The 14,906-nt window shown below is 50.3% G+C and overlaps 1 protein-coding gene across 1 annotated transcript in view; it reads right to left on the bottom strand.

Annotated features, from left to right (window-relative positions):
- Positions 1-14,619, bottom strand: part of LOC144180161 (uncharacterized) — a 39,779-nt gene extending 25,160 nt beyond the window's left edge. Inside the window, exon 1 of the mRNA XM_077708548.1 lies at positions 14,479-14,619. Coding sequence (XP_077564674.1) covers positions 14,479-14,619 — 141 coding nt within the window. The remainder of the gene's footprint in view (positions 1-14,478) is intronic.
- Between the last annotated feature and the right edge of the window lie 287 nt (positions 14,620-14,906).

Below are 14,906 nucleotides of genomic sequence, written 5' to 3'. Positions count from 1 at the left end.
GTACCCCGGAGTCGAGTGATTGACTGGTGTGCCCGGACTGACACCGTTCTAGGAGTGGCAGCTCTCTTTATACCTTTGTCACTCTCTCTTTCTACTTTATCCTATCACTCTCCCTCTACTTCCCTTCCCCTGCACTGGGTTGTATGCAGGTAAGCTCCCTGCCGAGCTGAAAATATCCCCAGTGAATTTCCTTTCATTTTCCCGTCGCAAACCGCAACCCCCCCTCGCCGGGAGCGGATTTTCTTTGTCGCGTGCAATCGTGCTTCTCTGCAGTGCGACACGCCTTGGATTCCCGCTCGTCTTCTTCGCAGCAAATGAGATGCCTCCCTCCCGTACAGCGGGAAAACCTGCGAGGACTCGAGCTTTATTCTATCGGTCAAACATATCCGCTTTATTCCCTTAGTGACACTGCAATACACCGACCCAACCCTAACACGCTCAGCCACGGACATCTGACAGGTCACATTTATTCGTGAGACTTCCATGTTTAAATCTCCAGCCACCACGAAGGACGTGTTAGCGGTACAGGTTTGAAGACTAGCAGCGGGTGCACTGCCCCTCCTTCCACCTTCAAACAGTGAACGGATAAACCGGCAACTCGGGATTAGGTGTTTAGGCGTGAAATGCAAAGGTGAAAACGTTGCTCAGAAAATCTTTCAATCTGGAGTGCGAATATGGGCTCACGTCGGCGTTCCAATCGGGCAAGTTGCGGTACTTCCAGGCGGTTTTCGCCACTGCTACACAAGGTACAATTTCAGGCAGCAAAGGTGGAGGCTAAACGTTCGGCGGTAGCGGCTACGTCGTTTGACAACCATTCGCGCTTCTGTTGATTGTCAGCTATCATCTGGTAACAAAGCTACCGCCATTATTGCCCGCATGCGTAACTTATGGAGGATTCATCGGTGGTGGCGAAGGGTATAACGGTACTTAAAAGGGGTCGGCGGTGCCGAAAAGGGTCATATAAGCAGCGCAGAGTAAATCGGCTACGCCGCAATGAATACTGGGGATTTGGGGGAGGTGAGACATACACTCCTTCGTAGTAAAAATATATGGCAACGTTGCGCCAATGTTTGCCTCGTAAGCAGCAGCGCCGGTTTCTATGCCCTGGTGGTATCGGGGGTTATTTCTTGCAGGAAAGATGCCACGCATTTCCCCGGCTTGCTTCGTAGCATCAGAGTCCTTCAATGCTTTACTGGTCACGAAACTGCTCTGTACCTCAATGGGAGAGCTTCATATGCTGCGTTTGGCCGCCGCGCGGTGGCGCCACCCTCTCACTGAGGTCACTCCTCGGGCGGCGTTGCGCTGGCTCGAACGGCGGAGCCACGGCGAGATGTGTTTGTTTTGTGCGGGAAAAAAATATAACGTGCATCTTGCGCTCTTGTGATGCGACTTAAGTAGTGCAACGACGATGCCTAACATGTGTTGCGTCCCGGGATGTCGTTCCTTGTGCAATGCTACCACAGAAAATGTTTCCTTGTTCTGTTGACCGAGCGACGGGGAGCTGCGAGAGAAATGGAGGCGCGCCATTACAAGGCAATAAACGGGAGATTTCAGCTTCGATTATGAGTGTGTGACAGTGCGTGGAAATGCACTGTGTGAGAATGGAAAAAGCAATGTACCCTTTTGAGAGCATCGTGCATTTAGAATTGTGCAAGGCTAAATTAAAGCCGGATTTTTGTCATATCAGTCAGGTTGTAGCGGTGCTTCATTACCTGTTTGCAAACTTGTATTACCTTGCGCTCAGGCTCGCGTGTAAAGAGCTTTGGAACCTCCTTGTGCTTTTACTTTTCATATTTCCGCGAATTATCCCTTAGGCTTCGTCTTGTTTGTTTTGTAACCACGCGTGGCCGATTCCGGTTTCTTACCTGGCGTTTCAACGAGAGCGCCCGTTTGCTCTTTTTGTCGTACGTCCTTCAGGCGATATTGTTTCATATGAAAAGGGTGCCACCTTGTCGCCAACTTGATTTTTTGTTTCTTCGACAATGTTCTAGATCCCATTTCTATGGATCTGAAATTAATAACGTTACGAGAGTAATGCATGCATAGCAGACGCCGCGCAACTCACTTTATTGACGTTCATCTGTGCACGTCACACTGCGGACTGCTTCTTCGACGTTTGTGCTTCATTCTAGTCTTCTGTAGATCAGCAGCTCGCTAGCTAGCTGCGTTCAGAAAAGCTTTGCGTCGTTCTTGGCTACATGGCAATATTCTGTTTCCTCCGTGTGCTCCACATCGCAGCGCGAAAAAAAAAATTTTTGTACGCTGGACCACACTCGTTTGTCTCCCTTCGTAACATTGAATTTTTGTTGCGTGTGATAAAATAAGTTTTAATGTTCTTTTTTCGCTTCCTGCTTTTGCAAGGATTGCAAACCGTGGAAGCGGAAAGACACATGGTGCAACATATATCTCTCCGTGTTTTGATCGTTCATGTTTCTACAGCGTTTTTAGATGTTCTCAAGTATGTACCCACTCATTGAAACGACAATACTATTGGGTTATCTCTTTTAGTGTTGTGTGCATTCCAGATGAATCAACGGATTCATTAAGCGTAGTCTGAACGACGCGTACTTGGCTTCTTTCGGGTTTTAAATTGTATTATCGATAGGCCCGCAGCAGTCCGTGACTACGCAGCTAGCGTATGTGTGGTATTTACAACTTTGCTTTAAGAAAAGAAGAAATAGAGATTTAAAAATCGGAACACACGACGGCAAAGCGCTTGTGCCAGAGCACGCAGAAGCCGTTGCCGTTCGCGGCCGGAGTCTACGGTAATTTACTACGAAAAATAAAACCCCATTGAAGGCAGGTGATGACTGGACTATTCATCGCTAACTACTACGAAAAAAAAACACACTTAATCAGTGCGCAGACACCAAAAGCAGCGAGCGTTTGCACGCCAAGAGCAGGCCCATTCGCCGCGAAAGCCGCGGCTGGATGACCTTCGTGCGGTGGTGGCGCCTGTAGTGGCGCGCGTGGTCCCTAAATGAAACGAGCCCCGAAGTTTCGTGACCAGTAAGGCATTGAAGGACTCTGGTAGCATTCATACTACGTAAGTTTCGGTGCTCTGTCCCAGAAACCAAAACTCGGGATTATCACTAGTCAATCAAGCACGGGAGCCCACACAAAGAAGGCATCTAAGGTAACGTCATGATAACAAGGTCGAGAACAACGAACAGTTTAGGTGCCGCAAACGAAAATTTGTTAGCTGTCGATATTGTAGCCCACCAGTCAAATTGCAGATAAAACAAATGACAGGGAGGAACCGATGCATTCATCACGGTAGTACTTTTTTACACAGTGTCTCAGTGTCAACTCCACAGATTGTTCCACGGCATGCTGCAGGGAGTGGGTGATAACGGGTTGACGAATCACCACTCCTGTACCGATGCCCTAGCGAGCGCTACAGGCACCTTTAGTAGGAAAACTGCTGCGCTGACAGCGGCAACGTGCCTATAGGGGCAAGTCCATCGCCACCCCGAGTCAAACAAACCTTTTTTTTTGTTTCCTTCCTGGGCAGCTCTTTCTTGGGGATTTTCTTCCTCCTTCCCCGTCACTTTGTAGAGAAGCATGTAGGAGACTGTAGACGCCGCAGACCCCTCCGTTTCTTTAAAAAAGAGCCTTCTCTCGCTGTCTCTGTCTACCTCTCTCGAAGATGGCTCTTTAGTTAGAGCTTCCGGCAGTCTGTTGTACTGTGCTGTGACCTTGGCTTCCAAAAGTTCGTCTAGTGTGTTGGGGCTACCTAACTACATCAGTAGCTAGGTACAGACCGAAGCAGGTATACCCACACTTCAGTAGAGGCCGAAGCTGAAATGGCTTTGCGTGCAATTGGCTGCGATTGGTCGTTCTTGTTCGAGTGAGGTTGAGGTACGGAGAGAAGTAGGTAACTTGCTGCAGTGTGTTGTCCTTTTTGAGCCCGTGTGGTCTGTTTGGTATTCTTGCTATTATCCGGCCGCCAATTTTAGTACCAGTGTTTTGAGGGGCCTGCGTTGTGACGGTATTGAATCCAGTTTTTTATATGCGCAGAACGAGAATGCGATAGTTTGTTCGAGATACGAGCCTTCCCTGCAGCTGAGCTTGTATATCCGGATTTCTGCATGGTGTTAACACTGAACGGTATGTTCACACCATGCAGAAATATTTGTCCTCCGTCGGACTGGCGCTCTCAGCCGAGAAGTCCTGTTTTGTTCTTTTCCCTAGAAATCGGCAACCGTCTACCCGTGTTAATTTAACATTGGACAGCCTGTCTATGCGTCAAGCCGCTCAAGTGCGGTTCCTTGGTGTCACCCTGGACAGCAGACTGTATTGGCAACGGACTGTTTCGGCGCTACTTCCCCGTGTGACCATTTTGAGGAGGATTTCTGGAGCTCAGTGGGGAAATCACCCGGCGTCGATGATTAAGCTGCACTTAGCTCTGATTGTTAGTCGCATTCTTTACCACTTGCCTCTGATCTCTCCTTCAGATTCCCAGTGTGAGCGCCTCGAATCGTTGCGTAGGAAAGGGCTGAGGATAGCACTTGGAGTTCCTCAGGGAGCGGCAAACGAGAAGGTAATACGGGAGAGCCAGTCAGCTACACTCCGCTTGATGCCGTCACAGAGGTTACTGACGCAGGTAATGCCTCTTGGGGCAACCAGTGCTGGAAGAGCAATAGTACGGCGGCTTCGAACCAGGACGGCGTCTCATGCGCACACTGCTCCGAACACTCTGAAGATATTGTGCCATCAGTGGCCGGGGAAACTTCCCATCTCAATGCCGCCATGGTCTTACGAGAGCCTTCTGTTCCAGCTACAAGTTTCTCACATGAGTGTTCGAACTGTAAATGCACTCCTATTTTGCCTGTGGACTCTGTTAAATACTTGGGTATATTTTTGCGTCTAACATGTCTTGGAATACGCATCTGGCCTTTAAATGTTCTCAGCTGAGGAAAACCGCCTCTTTGATGTACGGGCTCAAATCACTTTGTTCCTTAACAGTACGTAAGCAAATTGCTTTTGCCGTAGCCTATTCCACATTAAGGTACGGAATTGGTTGTTTTTACTTTTGCTCTGATTTCTGGAAACTTAGGGTGAATGCTATTTTACATTCGATACTCAAACACGTTTTGTATGGTACACCAGATCTTGATAAAAATATTTCTTTCGTGTTTTGCGCATGCCCGATTTTACCTTGTTGTTTAACAAGCAATTGTACTTGAGTATATTTGGCCAGCCGTACACTCCTGTGCGGGATTTACGCCCTCGCGATCGTTTTCTTTTACCACGAAAAAGAGCTAGATTTGGTTAACATGTTCGCGAATACTATGTCCCGATGGTCCTGAATTCTTTGCCAGACGACTTCTTTTCGATGAATAGTCGAGCGAAAATTGATGTCTGGGCTTGATGTCGGCTCGACATCAAGCCCAGAGCTTGATGTCGAGCCGACTGCAATGCCCTCAGCGATGCGAAAGCTTGCCGGCAGCCCCACACAGCACTATGGCCCACATCGTCTTTCCAAGGCGACATTGGATGCTGCGCAGAGAAGTGTCACGCCTTCTCCTAAGCTTCCTTCAGGAGACGGAGCTGGCAACTCATGGTGAAAGGACTCTACAATTGGCTGATTAGGAGGAGCTTGGGCGGAGCAATTGTCCGCATATCCAGCCCGGCTAACACCGCGTGATCCCACACAACAAGCACCACCACCACCACATATATCCGGATTATTTTTCGCCCTCTGACCGTATGCGGCGGGTATGAAAAAAATTATTTCCTACTTTTAAGGCGGGCACGCGAGCACGCTGGAGAAGACGTAGTTTTTTACTACTATGGTAGCCTCTTGTCGTTTGGCTTGACTGTCGCCATCGCTCCCTCCGGTGGTCCAGATTGTTATATCATCCGCATAAAGGCTCGATGCACGTCAGGGATTTGCCGAAGTAAGAGTGCTATTTAACGTTTGCCTGATTAAATAGAAATACTTATAAGACAGACTCCTTCGGGGTGTCATGGCTGCCAGTACAGATAAGGTCAGATGTGAGACCCAGTACCGTTAGTCAGGTGGTCCTTGCAGCATAACGTCAGCATTGTAGTTGTACGCCTTGTTTCCTTCCTTTTAGTCACTGAGAGCATAGAGGATGGCGCTGTGTGCAACAAAGTCACACTTTAGTTAGATCAAGCGCCATTATGACTCGGGGGCAGGGTTGCGGATTTTTCATGTTGAAGTTGTAACATCAGTTCTTGCGTCGATAATGGATTCCCGAAACCCACCATAGTGCGCGGGAAAGCTTATGTGGGTCTATTTGTGGTTCAGGCGTGTAAAAACGCGCTCCATCGTGTCCCGAATGCAAGATGTCAGTAATATAGGCCTCAATCTTTCTACCTTCAGAGCCTCCCCAGGTTTGGGAATGACCTACATATGGCGCTTTTCCTTGTCGGTGGAAGGCTTCCCGTGCCCCACAGCTTGTTAATGTAGGCGGTAAGAGCGTGCATTGAGCAGTCGTCAAAGTTGGTCATTACGGGATTGGGAACGCCTGTAAGGGTATGGTGCAGATTTTGTGTTGAGCTGAGAGGTGACCTCATGTGCAGCTGCTTTCGTGATGGGTGTGTCCATCTTAATGTTGGGTTCACCGCTATGTGCACTCGCTGCTTCTGAATGGGCAGTAGGAGTGTAGAGGTCCTGCAGCGTTTGGAGTAATGATGTTCCACCTCCTTGGTACGCCTGCTGAATAGAGAGTAGGTTTTCGCGCTCAGTAACGCGTCTTATGTCTTTGCTGAGTAACTGGGGAATGTGTGCCATGTTTTGGGGTATTCATCTTCCGCTCCATGCGATCACACAGCAGCTCATTTTTGTTTGCTGAGGTAAACGGCGTGTTTTTCGATTTCTTTGTTATGTAGCAGCCCGCAACGTAGGCTGCTGAAGGAGGCAAGAAAACAGATATAGAGCTGCTTTGCAGTTTCAAGACAGGACTGTTTACTTTCCAAACATGCTTCAACCGAGAGCTTTCCCAGACAAGGGAAAGAAGGGGAACCACTGCGTCGTTCAAAAGAGAGAGGAAAAAAGCTCCCCGAGCGAGGAGACGAGAAAGGCGCCAGGACTAATCCCTAAGCCAGCGGTGGCGTCGCCAGTACACGTCTTCAGTGCACTGTCGTCGAGCCGGCCGCAGACGGGGGAGAAAGGAATGAGCGCGGGTGCCGAGTGGCTTCCGCTACAGAGGCTCCCCCCTAGATTGCGCAGCTTTTAAAGAAACGCAGCAGTTACCGGCTGAATGGCGAAAGGACAGAGTCCACTGGTTATCACTGAAAACGTACGTGAGAGGCAGCATGTACAGAAGCCTCAATATGAGCATGCTTGGCGTGGTCGACGGCGGCGACTTCTCGTTTGCCCCGAACGTCGATTGTGATGGTCCTATTATTACGTCCCAAAACTTTGAAAGGGCCTTCATTGATGGCTCTGTCGCTGTCTGCCAGGCACTGCCGTTCAAGCCCACTGCGGCGTTGGCAGGCCCGTTCCTTGTTTTGTATTTACTCATGTCATCAATAAAGTATTATTATTATTATTATACGGCGGAGTCAGGGGCGGTTTCGTTGAATCGTGCCGCACGAACACATGTGTAGCTGAGTGCATGTCCGGAAAAGGGTACACCTTTCAGTTGCGTGCGATGCGAGGTCCTGTTGGCCTGAGTTGCGGAAGCCACGCCTGCAGCTTCTCGGTGTGGTCGGAGGCTGCTGCGGCGGAAAGTGTCTTGTCGGAGAAGGATTCTACCGGGAGACGCCCTGTCGAACCGTACATTATTACCGCTGTGCAGCCGAGGTCTTCCTTCACCGTTGGGCGTAGGCCAAGAAGAACGAGCGGGAGCTTTTCCACCCAGTGCTGGCGATCGAATTTCGTTGTGTGTGCAGCTTTGGGTTGCCTGTGCGAGCGCTCCGCCATTCCATTGCTGGAGGGGTGGTAGGCGGTTTTATGCTGCAGCCTCGTGCCGAGGAGGATCGAAAGCGCGGAAAAGAGGTTGCTCTAAAACTACCGTCCCCGGTCAGTTGTTATGCGGGCGGGGCTGCCAAAGCGGGACACCCATGTCTGAATAAAGGCCTGCGCGATGGTCTCAGCTGATATGTCCGCAATTGGTATAACTTCAGGCCATCGGCTGTATCTATCGATGCATGTGAGCAGGTTGCTGAATTCTGACAGTGCGGTAGCGGTCCGACAGGTCGAGGTGAACGTGGTCAAACCGCGACTCAGGAGTCCAAAATTCCGGTAGTGGAAACTAGCAATAGCTTGATATGGGCCAGTTGGTTCGACATAATCACAGGGTTTAAAAGCGCAAAAAAAGCGCGGACACTAGAGGAGAAAATAAGCGGGTCAAACGAAACGCCACTTCCAACTAAACTTTATTAAAGAAATAACAAGCATTTATATGTTATCCAAACATGACGTCACCACTGACTTCGCTTATTAGGAATTCAATCTTTGTTGCTGAAAGGGCAGCAGGTGGCTTACTTATGCACTCTTCACCCGGTTTTCGATTAAAAACGCTTCGATAGTTTCCCTTTCAAGCTTATCACTAGCCCTGCTGAGAAATCTTGTCTGCTCTAACCTTAATACACACTTGCATTGCTTACAGTGGTCGGACATGTGCCCTCCAGCTTTGTTTTTCACAGCCCAATTGTGCTCACCGGCTCGTTCATTGAAACAGGGACCGGTCTGCCCAATGTAAACTTTCGAGCAAATCATTGGGACTTTGTAGACAACATTTTTTTTGCGCACTCAGTGTACTGCGTCTCGTGCTTCTTTGTGCGTAGCGGGGCCTTCTTCTTTGACATCATGGGGCAAATGTTTGACATTTTGCCAGGCGCGGTAAAACCAACATTAACACCGTACCTCTGCGCCATTCTGCGCCACTCTGCGCCACTTTTAGTTGAAGTGGCACTTTCTTTGTCTTGCCTGTTCATGTTTTTCTTCCGCCTTTAAACCCTGTGATTCTGTAGTGGAGTCAGAGTGTGGCGAGTCACCTACACTTGCTGATACGTTTCACATGTCCGAGCCCAACGTCGCACGTCCGTGTTGACGCAGGGCCAAACGAAGCGTTCTGTTATCAGCAGCTGGGTGGCGCCGACACCTGGGTGGCTGATTGAGTGGAAAGTGTTGAATACCACTCGACTAAAATTCAGTGGGACGAATGGTCTCGAAGTAGCCTGGGAGGTATCGCAAGTTATCGTGCCCAGGAAGTAGGAAAATACCACCACCGAAAGCACGAGTGAAGATTGCCCACCTTTCAGTGTCGCCAACCCAGTATCCTCCCGCTGAGCCACGGCCATTACCTCGAAGTCCACGAATTTTGTGCCGGAAACGTTGACGCGAGACAAGGCGTCGGCTGCTTCGTTTTTGACCCCGGGAACGTGGAGGATGTCTGTAAAAAACTCAGAAATGAATGAGAGCTGACGAATTTCTCGTTCTGAGTAGAAGAACTGTTGTTGAATACGTAGGGGAGGGGCTTGTGGCCTGACAAGATGTACAATTCACGGCCTTCGAGGAAGTAGCGAAATGCTTAAAGGGGCAATTGAATGTGAGCATCAAGTGCTCTACCGTACTTTTGCAAGCTTCAGGCATTTCGAAAGAAGCGCAGTGGCTTCCACTGTGCACTCTCCTATTGCTGCTGCACTGCTCCGACCGATATGGAGGAGGCGTCCACCATAGGCGTGTAGGAGCGTCAGGCAGTGGATGGATGAGAAGGTGGAAGAGAAGGACAGCCACGGCCACATCGTCCTTAGCTTTCTGAAAACCGTTCTGGTGTTCTCCAGACTAACAAAATTCTGGGGCCTTTTGGTCGTCTCGGCGTAGCAGCTCGGTCAACAGCTGGAGTACTTGAGCACAAGACAGAATGAACCGCCGGTGGAAGTTTGAGAGCTCGAGGAACTCTTTCAGCGTGCGGAAAGATTTTGGAGCAGGATACGTCTTGACAGATTCCACCCTCGATTGCAATGGTATAATGCGTTCAGCAGTGTTGTGGTGGCTGAGGAAGTTGAGAGCCTCGACACCAAACACGCACGTTTGAGGTTTCAACAGCAGACCGTGCTCATCCAGACGCTGAAAGAGCAGGCGGAGGTGGTGTCTGTGCTCGCTAGGAGTTCTGCTGGCCCCCAAAATGTTATCCAGGTAGACAAAGAGGAAAGGAAGACCCCGGGTAACTTCATCCATGAACCTTTGAAAGGTCTGCGCTGCAGTTTTCACGCCGTAGGGCATACGGAGAAACTCAAACAGGCCAAATGGAGTTCTAATGGCTGTTTTTGGCATGTCCCCCGGTTCGACTGGGATTCGGTGGTATTCCGCTACGAGGTCGATCTTGCTGTATATTTTTGTGCCTGCCAGCCGCGCACTAAAATTGTGAATGTGTGGCAGAGGATACTGGTCCGGCGTTGTCGATGCGTTCAAGGCTCTGTAGTCACCGCACGGGCGCCAGACGTCCCCGTCGTCTTTAGGCCTCATGTGAAGTGGCAATGAATGCTTGATAGACAAAGGGCGAATATTTCCCAGCTGCAGCATATGCTCAAACTCCCTGCGTGGAGATTGAAGCTGTTGCTGGACCATCGTCGTGGCCGGGCGGTGACTCGCGGCCCGGTGGTGACGATGTGGTGTCATAATATGTTTCACCGGCTGTTCTGTGTTGCGGGGCTTGGTGAGAGTAGGGAATTCGGCCAGGACGTGGTGGTAGGCAGATAATGGTTGTTAGGCGCAGATGAGAAATCAGCAGATGTTTGATTCTAAACCTCGTACTTTGAGTGATGTGTTGTTATCCTTGAGGCACTAGGTCACGTACGCTCACATCCCGGTTGAAGTAGCTGAGGTAGTCTGCTCCAAGTATGGCGAAATTTACGTCCGCCACCACGAAGACCCAGCAAAACAGGCGCCTGAGTCCGACGTCCATTGTCAGCGAGCGGAAGGCGTACGTAGCGGTGGCAGTGTTGTTCACCGCCTGCAGCGACGGTATGTTCTTACTACGTCGGCGATCCGCGGGGGTTTCCGGGACAGTAGGGATTTCGCCTCCTGTGTCGACTAGGAGGCGCGAGTTGCTTACGCGGTCGACTACAAAGAACTGGCTGCTGGGTAGAGGGCTGATGCCGTAAGCCGCCGTTAACGACTGGCCGGAACGTTTCCCGGAAACGAGCAAGTTTGAGTGCAGCGGCTAGCACTCGTGCCGAAACGACGGTGGTACCCGCAAATTCCAACTCGCCTATCTCGTGACTGGCTTCTCTGGGAAGAGCTTGGCTGTCTAGAAGGGGATGGGTTGCATCGTTGGTTGTCCTGTTAGGAGGCACCAGACAGCAAAAGTTGCTGCATGGTCTTGGAAAGTTGTTGCACTTTCTCCGTCAGGCTCCACAGTTGATTTGGTTGTTCGTGTGTTCTTGCAGCAGCTATGGGCGCGAAGGTTTGAGTAGAGTAATCTGCTATGCGATCGGCAAGTTGCAAATATCGATCAAGGGACGTCTCACCTGAACCCGCGAGAACCACGCTCGCCGACTGGGGTAGCCGTAGCACAAAAAGTTCACGAAGAAGTGGGAGCTGGCCGTCCTGACGCGCGTGCAGACCGTGTAGTTGCCGCATCCGGTGAAGCAGTTGGAAAGGTCGTTGGTCGCCCAACTCTTCCCGACAAAAGAGCTGTTGAAGTCTGCTTTCTTCAGGCGCCTCGAGGCGGTCCAACACCGTCTTTTTGAGGGTGTCGTATTTCCTTTGTGGGGGGGGGGTAAAACCAAAATGTCCTCGATAGCATCGGCGATTTCTGGGGGCCGGGCTGTGACGACGTGAAGGTACTTCGTAGACTCCGAGGTGATTTGCCGGAGCTGAAAACGGGCCTCCACTCGACTGGACCAACTCTTGGATTCTTAGGCCAAAATTTGGTAGTTTCAGTCCTGTGGTAAGGCTACAGGCGTGGAGGCAATAATGTTGTCGTCGGAGCTCATCGTGGCGTGTTCGTTGAAGCGTTGTTTGGGTTACCAATTTTGTAGCTGCCCGGAATGTCGGCTGGTGAAGGAGGTGAGAAAACAGACGTGGAGCTTGTTTGCAATTTCGAGACAGGACAGTTTCTTTTCCAAAGATGCATGCGCCGAGAGCTTTCCTCAACGAGGGAAAGAAGGGGAACCCCCGCGTCCTTCAAAAGAGAGAGGGAAAAGGCACCCCGAGCGAGCAAACGACAAAGGCGTCAGGACTAATCTCTAAGCTGGCCGTGGCTTCGCCAGTACGCGCCTTCAACAAAGGCGCACTGTCGTCGAGTCGGCCGCAGACCGGGGAGAAAGGAATGTGCATGGGTGCGGAGTGGCGTCCGCTACAGTCCGCTACCTCATCCAAAACACAAGCCTTGCGATCACATGTGTCCCCACAAACTCTTGCGACTGCATCTTTGTTGAGTTCTGGCTGAGTTTTCCCTCTCCACTACTTCTCTGGGCACGACTGACGCCTGAAGTCCTGGCGTCCAGAGCACGGTCTGAATTCTGGCAGCCGATTGCGGAATTTCCTGCCCTGCAGAAAGTCTGTTAGAGATCGGCCTTCGTCTAGTGGCGTCGAGCGGTAGCTTAGTAGACCAAGCCAAAAGCCCTCCTTCTTTCATCAGTCTTCACCATGATGCTTTTGACAATTTGAACTCCTTTTTCTACGAGCCCGTGTGACCACGGGAATCTTGGACTGGAAGTCACGTGCGTGAAGTCATATCTGGAGGCGAACAAAGAGAACTCATGTGATGCGAACTGGGACCGTCATCAGTGGAGACTTCTAAGGCAATAAAATAGCCACAAAAAATTGAGGTAAGTTTATTTATGACAGTGCCCGTAGTTGTGTCCGGCAGCTTTTCGACTTCAGGAAAGTTCAAAAACGCATCAACCACGCACAGGTAGGAGCTCCCGGCGTACATAAAGATGTCAACGCCAACTCTGTACCAACTGTTCTCGGGGCTTGGCGTGAGCACTATCGGTTCATTTCGTTGCCTGCACACATACTTTTGGCAAACAGCGCGGCTTTTTACTAGCTTTTCGATGTCCCCATTCACCCCGGCCCCGAATACCAGTCGATGGGCCCTTGCTTTGCACTTATTTATGTCTAACTGTCCTTCATGAATGCGACCCAGTATTTCAGCTCTCATAGCCTTAGGATGATAATCTGTGTTCCTTTCACTTGAACTTCGGTCAACTCTGAGCTGAATGGTTTCAAGCAGCCTTGTAATTCTTCGCCGTTCCTTATGCAGCGTAGCACAGTTCGTAAATCTGGATCAGCCGCTGTTGCTTTCGCTAGACGAGCAAACGTTTTCTTGCTTACCACTTCTGAAGACACGCTCACGGCATGAACGTCAACATCATCCGTGAAGTCATCCATAGTCCCTGGTTCAACTGGCGACGATCTACATAACATATCAGCCGGGAACAGCTGTTTACCTGGGACAAAGTAAATAACATAATCTAATCTGAGCAAGCGCAGAAAAAAACTGCTGAAATCGTGGCGGCATGTCACGAATGGCCTTCGTAGCAATTCCTATCAATGGTCTGTGGAAGTTTAAATGACGAATGTGAGGCCGTATACGAAGTGAAAGAACTTCTCGATCCCAAAAGTTATCGCCATTGCCTCTTTTTCGATTTGTGCCTATCATTTTTTTGTCTGTGTCATTGTGCAGGACGCGTAGGCTACCGGCCACCAGTTGTCGTCAAAACGCTGATGGAAATCCGCACCGATGCCGTTTTTCGAAGCATCTGCGATGACATTTGTTTCCCTAGGAGGATCAAAACGGTTAGCAACGTTGCAGTGCTCAGTAAAGCGCAAACAGATTTCCATTCGCGGGAATGGTTCTCAGACCATTCAACAATGCTGTCTTCCTTGAGGAGGTTTCGCAAAACCGTCGTTCTTTGCGCCAGATGTGGAATGAGTTTACCATAATAGTTGACCACCCTTAGCAGTCTGTGGACGCCGGCTTTGTCAACTGGTTGGGGCATTTTGCTTAATGGTGTCGTCATTGCGGGTTTGGGTCTGATCCTGTCTTGGCTTATCACGTCGCCCAAGAAGTCGATTTCGGTGACCGCGAATTTGCACTTAGCAGCATTGAGTGTTAGGCCGGCGCTCTTGGCCAACTGCAGGGTTTCGCGGAGGCGGGCGTCGTGCTCTTCCCTCGTACTACCCCATATCAATATATCGTCAATATATATTCGCACTCCTTGGACCTGGTCGAATATTTCACGAATAGTTTTTTGAAAAACCTCAGGTGCCTAAGCGATCCAAAAATGTAGCCTTAGGAAACGGTAGCACCCAAACGGCATGCCAATCATGCACACCTTCGAAGTAGCTTCATCTAAACGAATTTCATGAAAGCCCGAGTGCGCGTCGAGGCGAGAGAAAAACTTGGCACCGGCCAGCTTAGCCTCAATGTCCTCTCTTTTTTGGTATTTGATAGTGCTCTCATTTTAGGCACACAATAATGCGCCTGGGGTCAATGCACACACGCAGTTTACCATCTTTTTTCTGGCGGCGACAAAGAGGCTCACCCAATCCGTCGGTTCGCTGACTTTGACCATGATGCCTTCACGCTTCATGCGGTCCAGTTCCGGTCGCAAGGTCTGGAGCAGCGCTTGGGGCACCCGGAGTACCGGTTGGACCACCGGTGTTGCATACGCCTGCAGAACCATGTGGTACTGCTGTGCTAGACAGCCGATTCTCTGAAGCAACTTGGGAAATTGTGTCATCACTTGGGCGGTGCTGCTTGCATTCACTACGTCGACGGGATGAGAGACGAGTCCTCAGGCTTCGCTCGCCAACAGCCCCAGGATGGCCTGGTTGCTCCTCTTAACAATGAAGAAGTCGAAGTAAGCACTGTGGCTGTTGGCGACAATTTGTAGCGTAGTAACCCCAATATGCTTGATAGTGTCGCCTGTGTATGAGCGCACAAGCGAGGAGCTTTCCTTTAACCTGGACT

The sequence above is a fragment of the Haemaphysalis longicornis genome, unplaced genomic scaffold, assembly GCF_048455015.1.
Source record: "Haemaphysalis longicornis isolate Haplotype H1 unplaced genomic scaffold, Haemaphysalis longicornis Haplotype H1 scaffold_4, whole genome shotgun sequence".
NCBI lineage: Eukaryota > Metazoa > Arthropoda > Arachnida > Ixodida > Ixodidae > Haemaphysalis > Haemaphysalis longicornis.
Note: the sequence above shows the minus strand (reverse complement) of the source record. Positions and strands in the feature narration are given on the sequence as shown.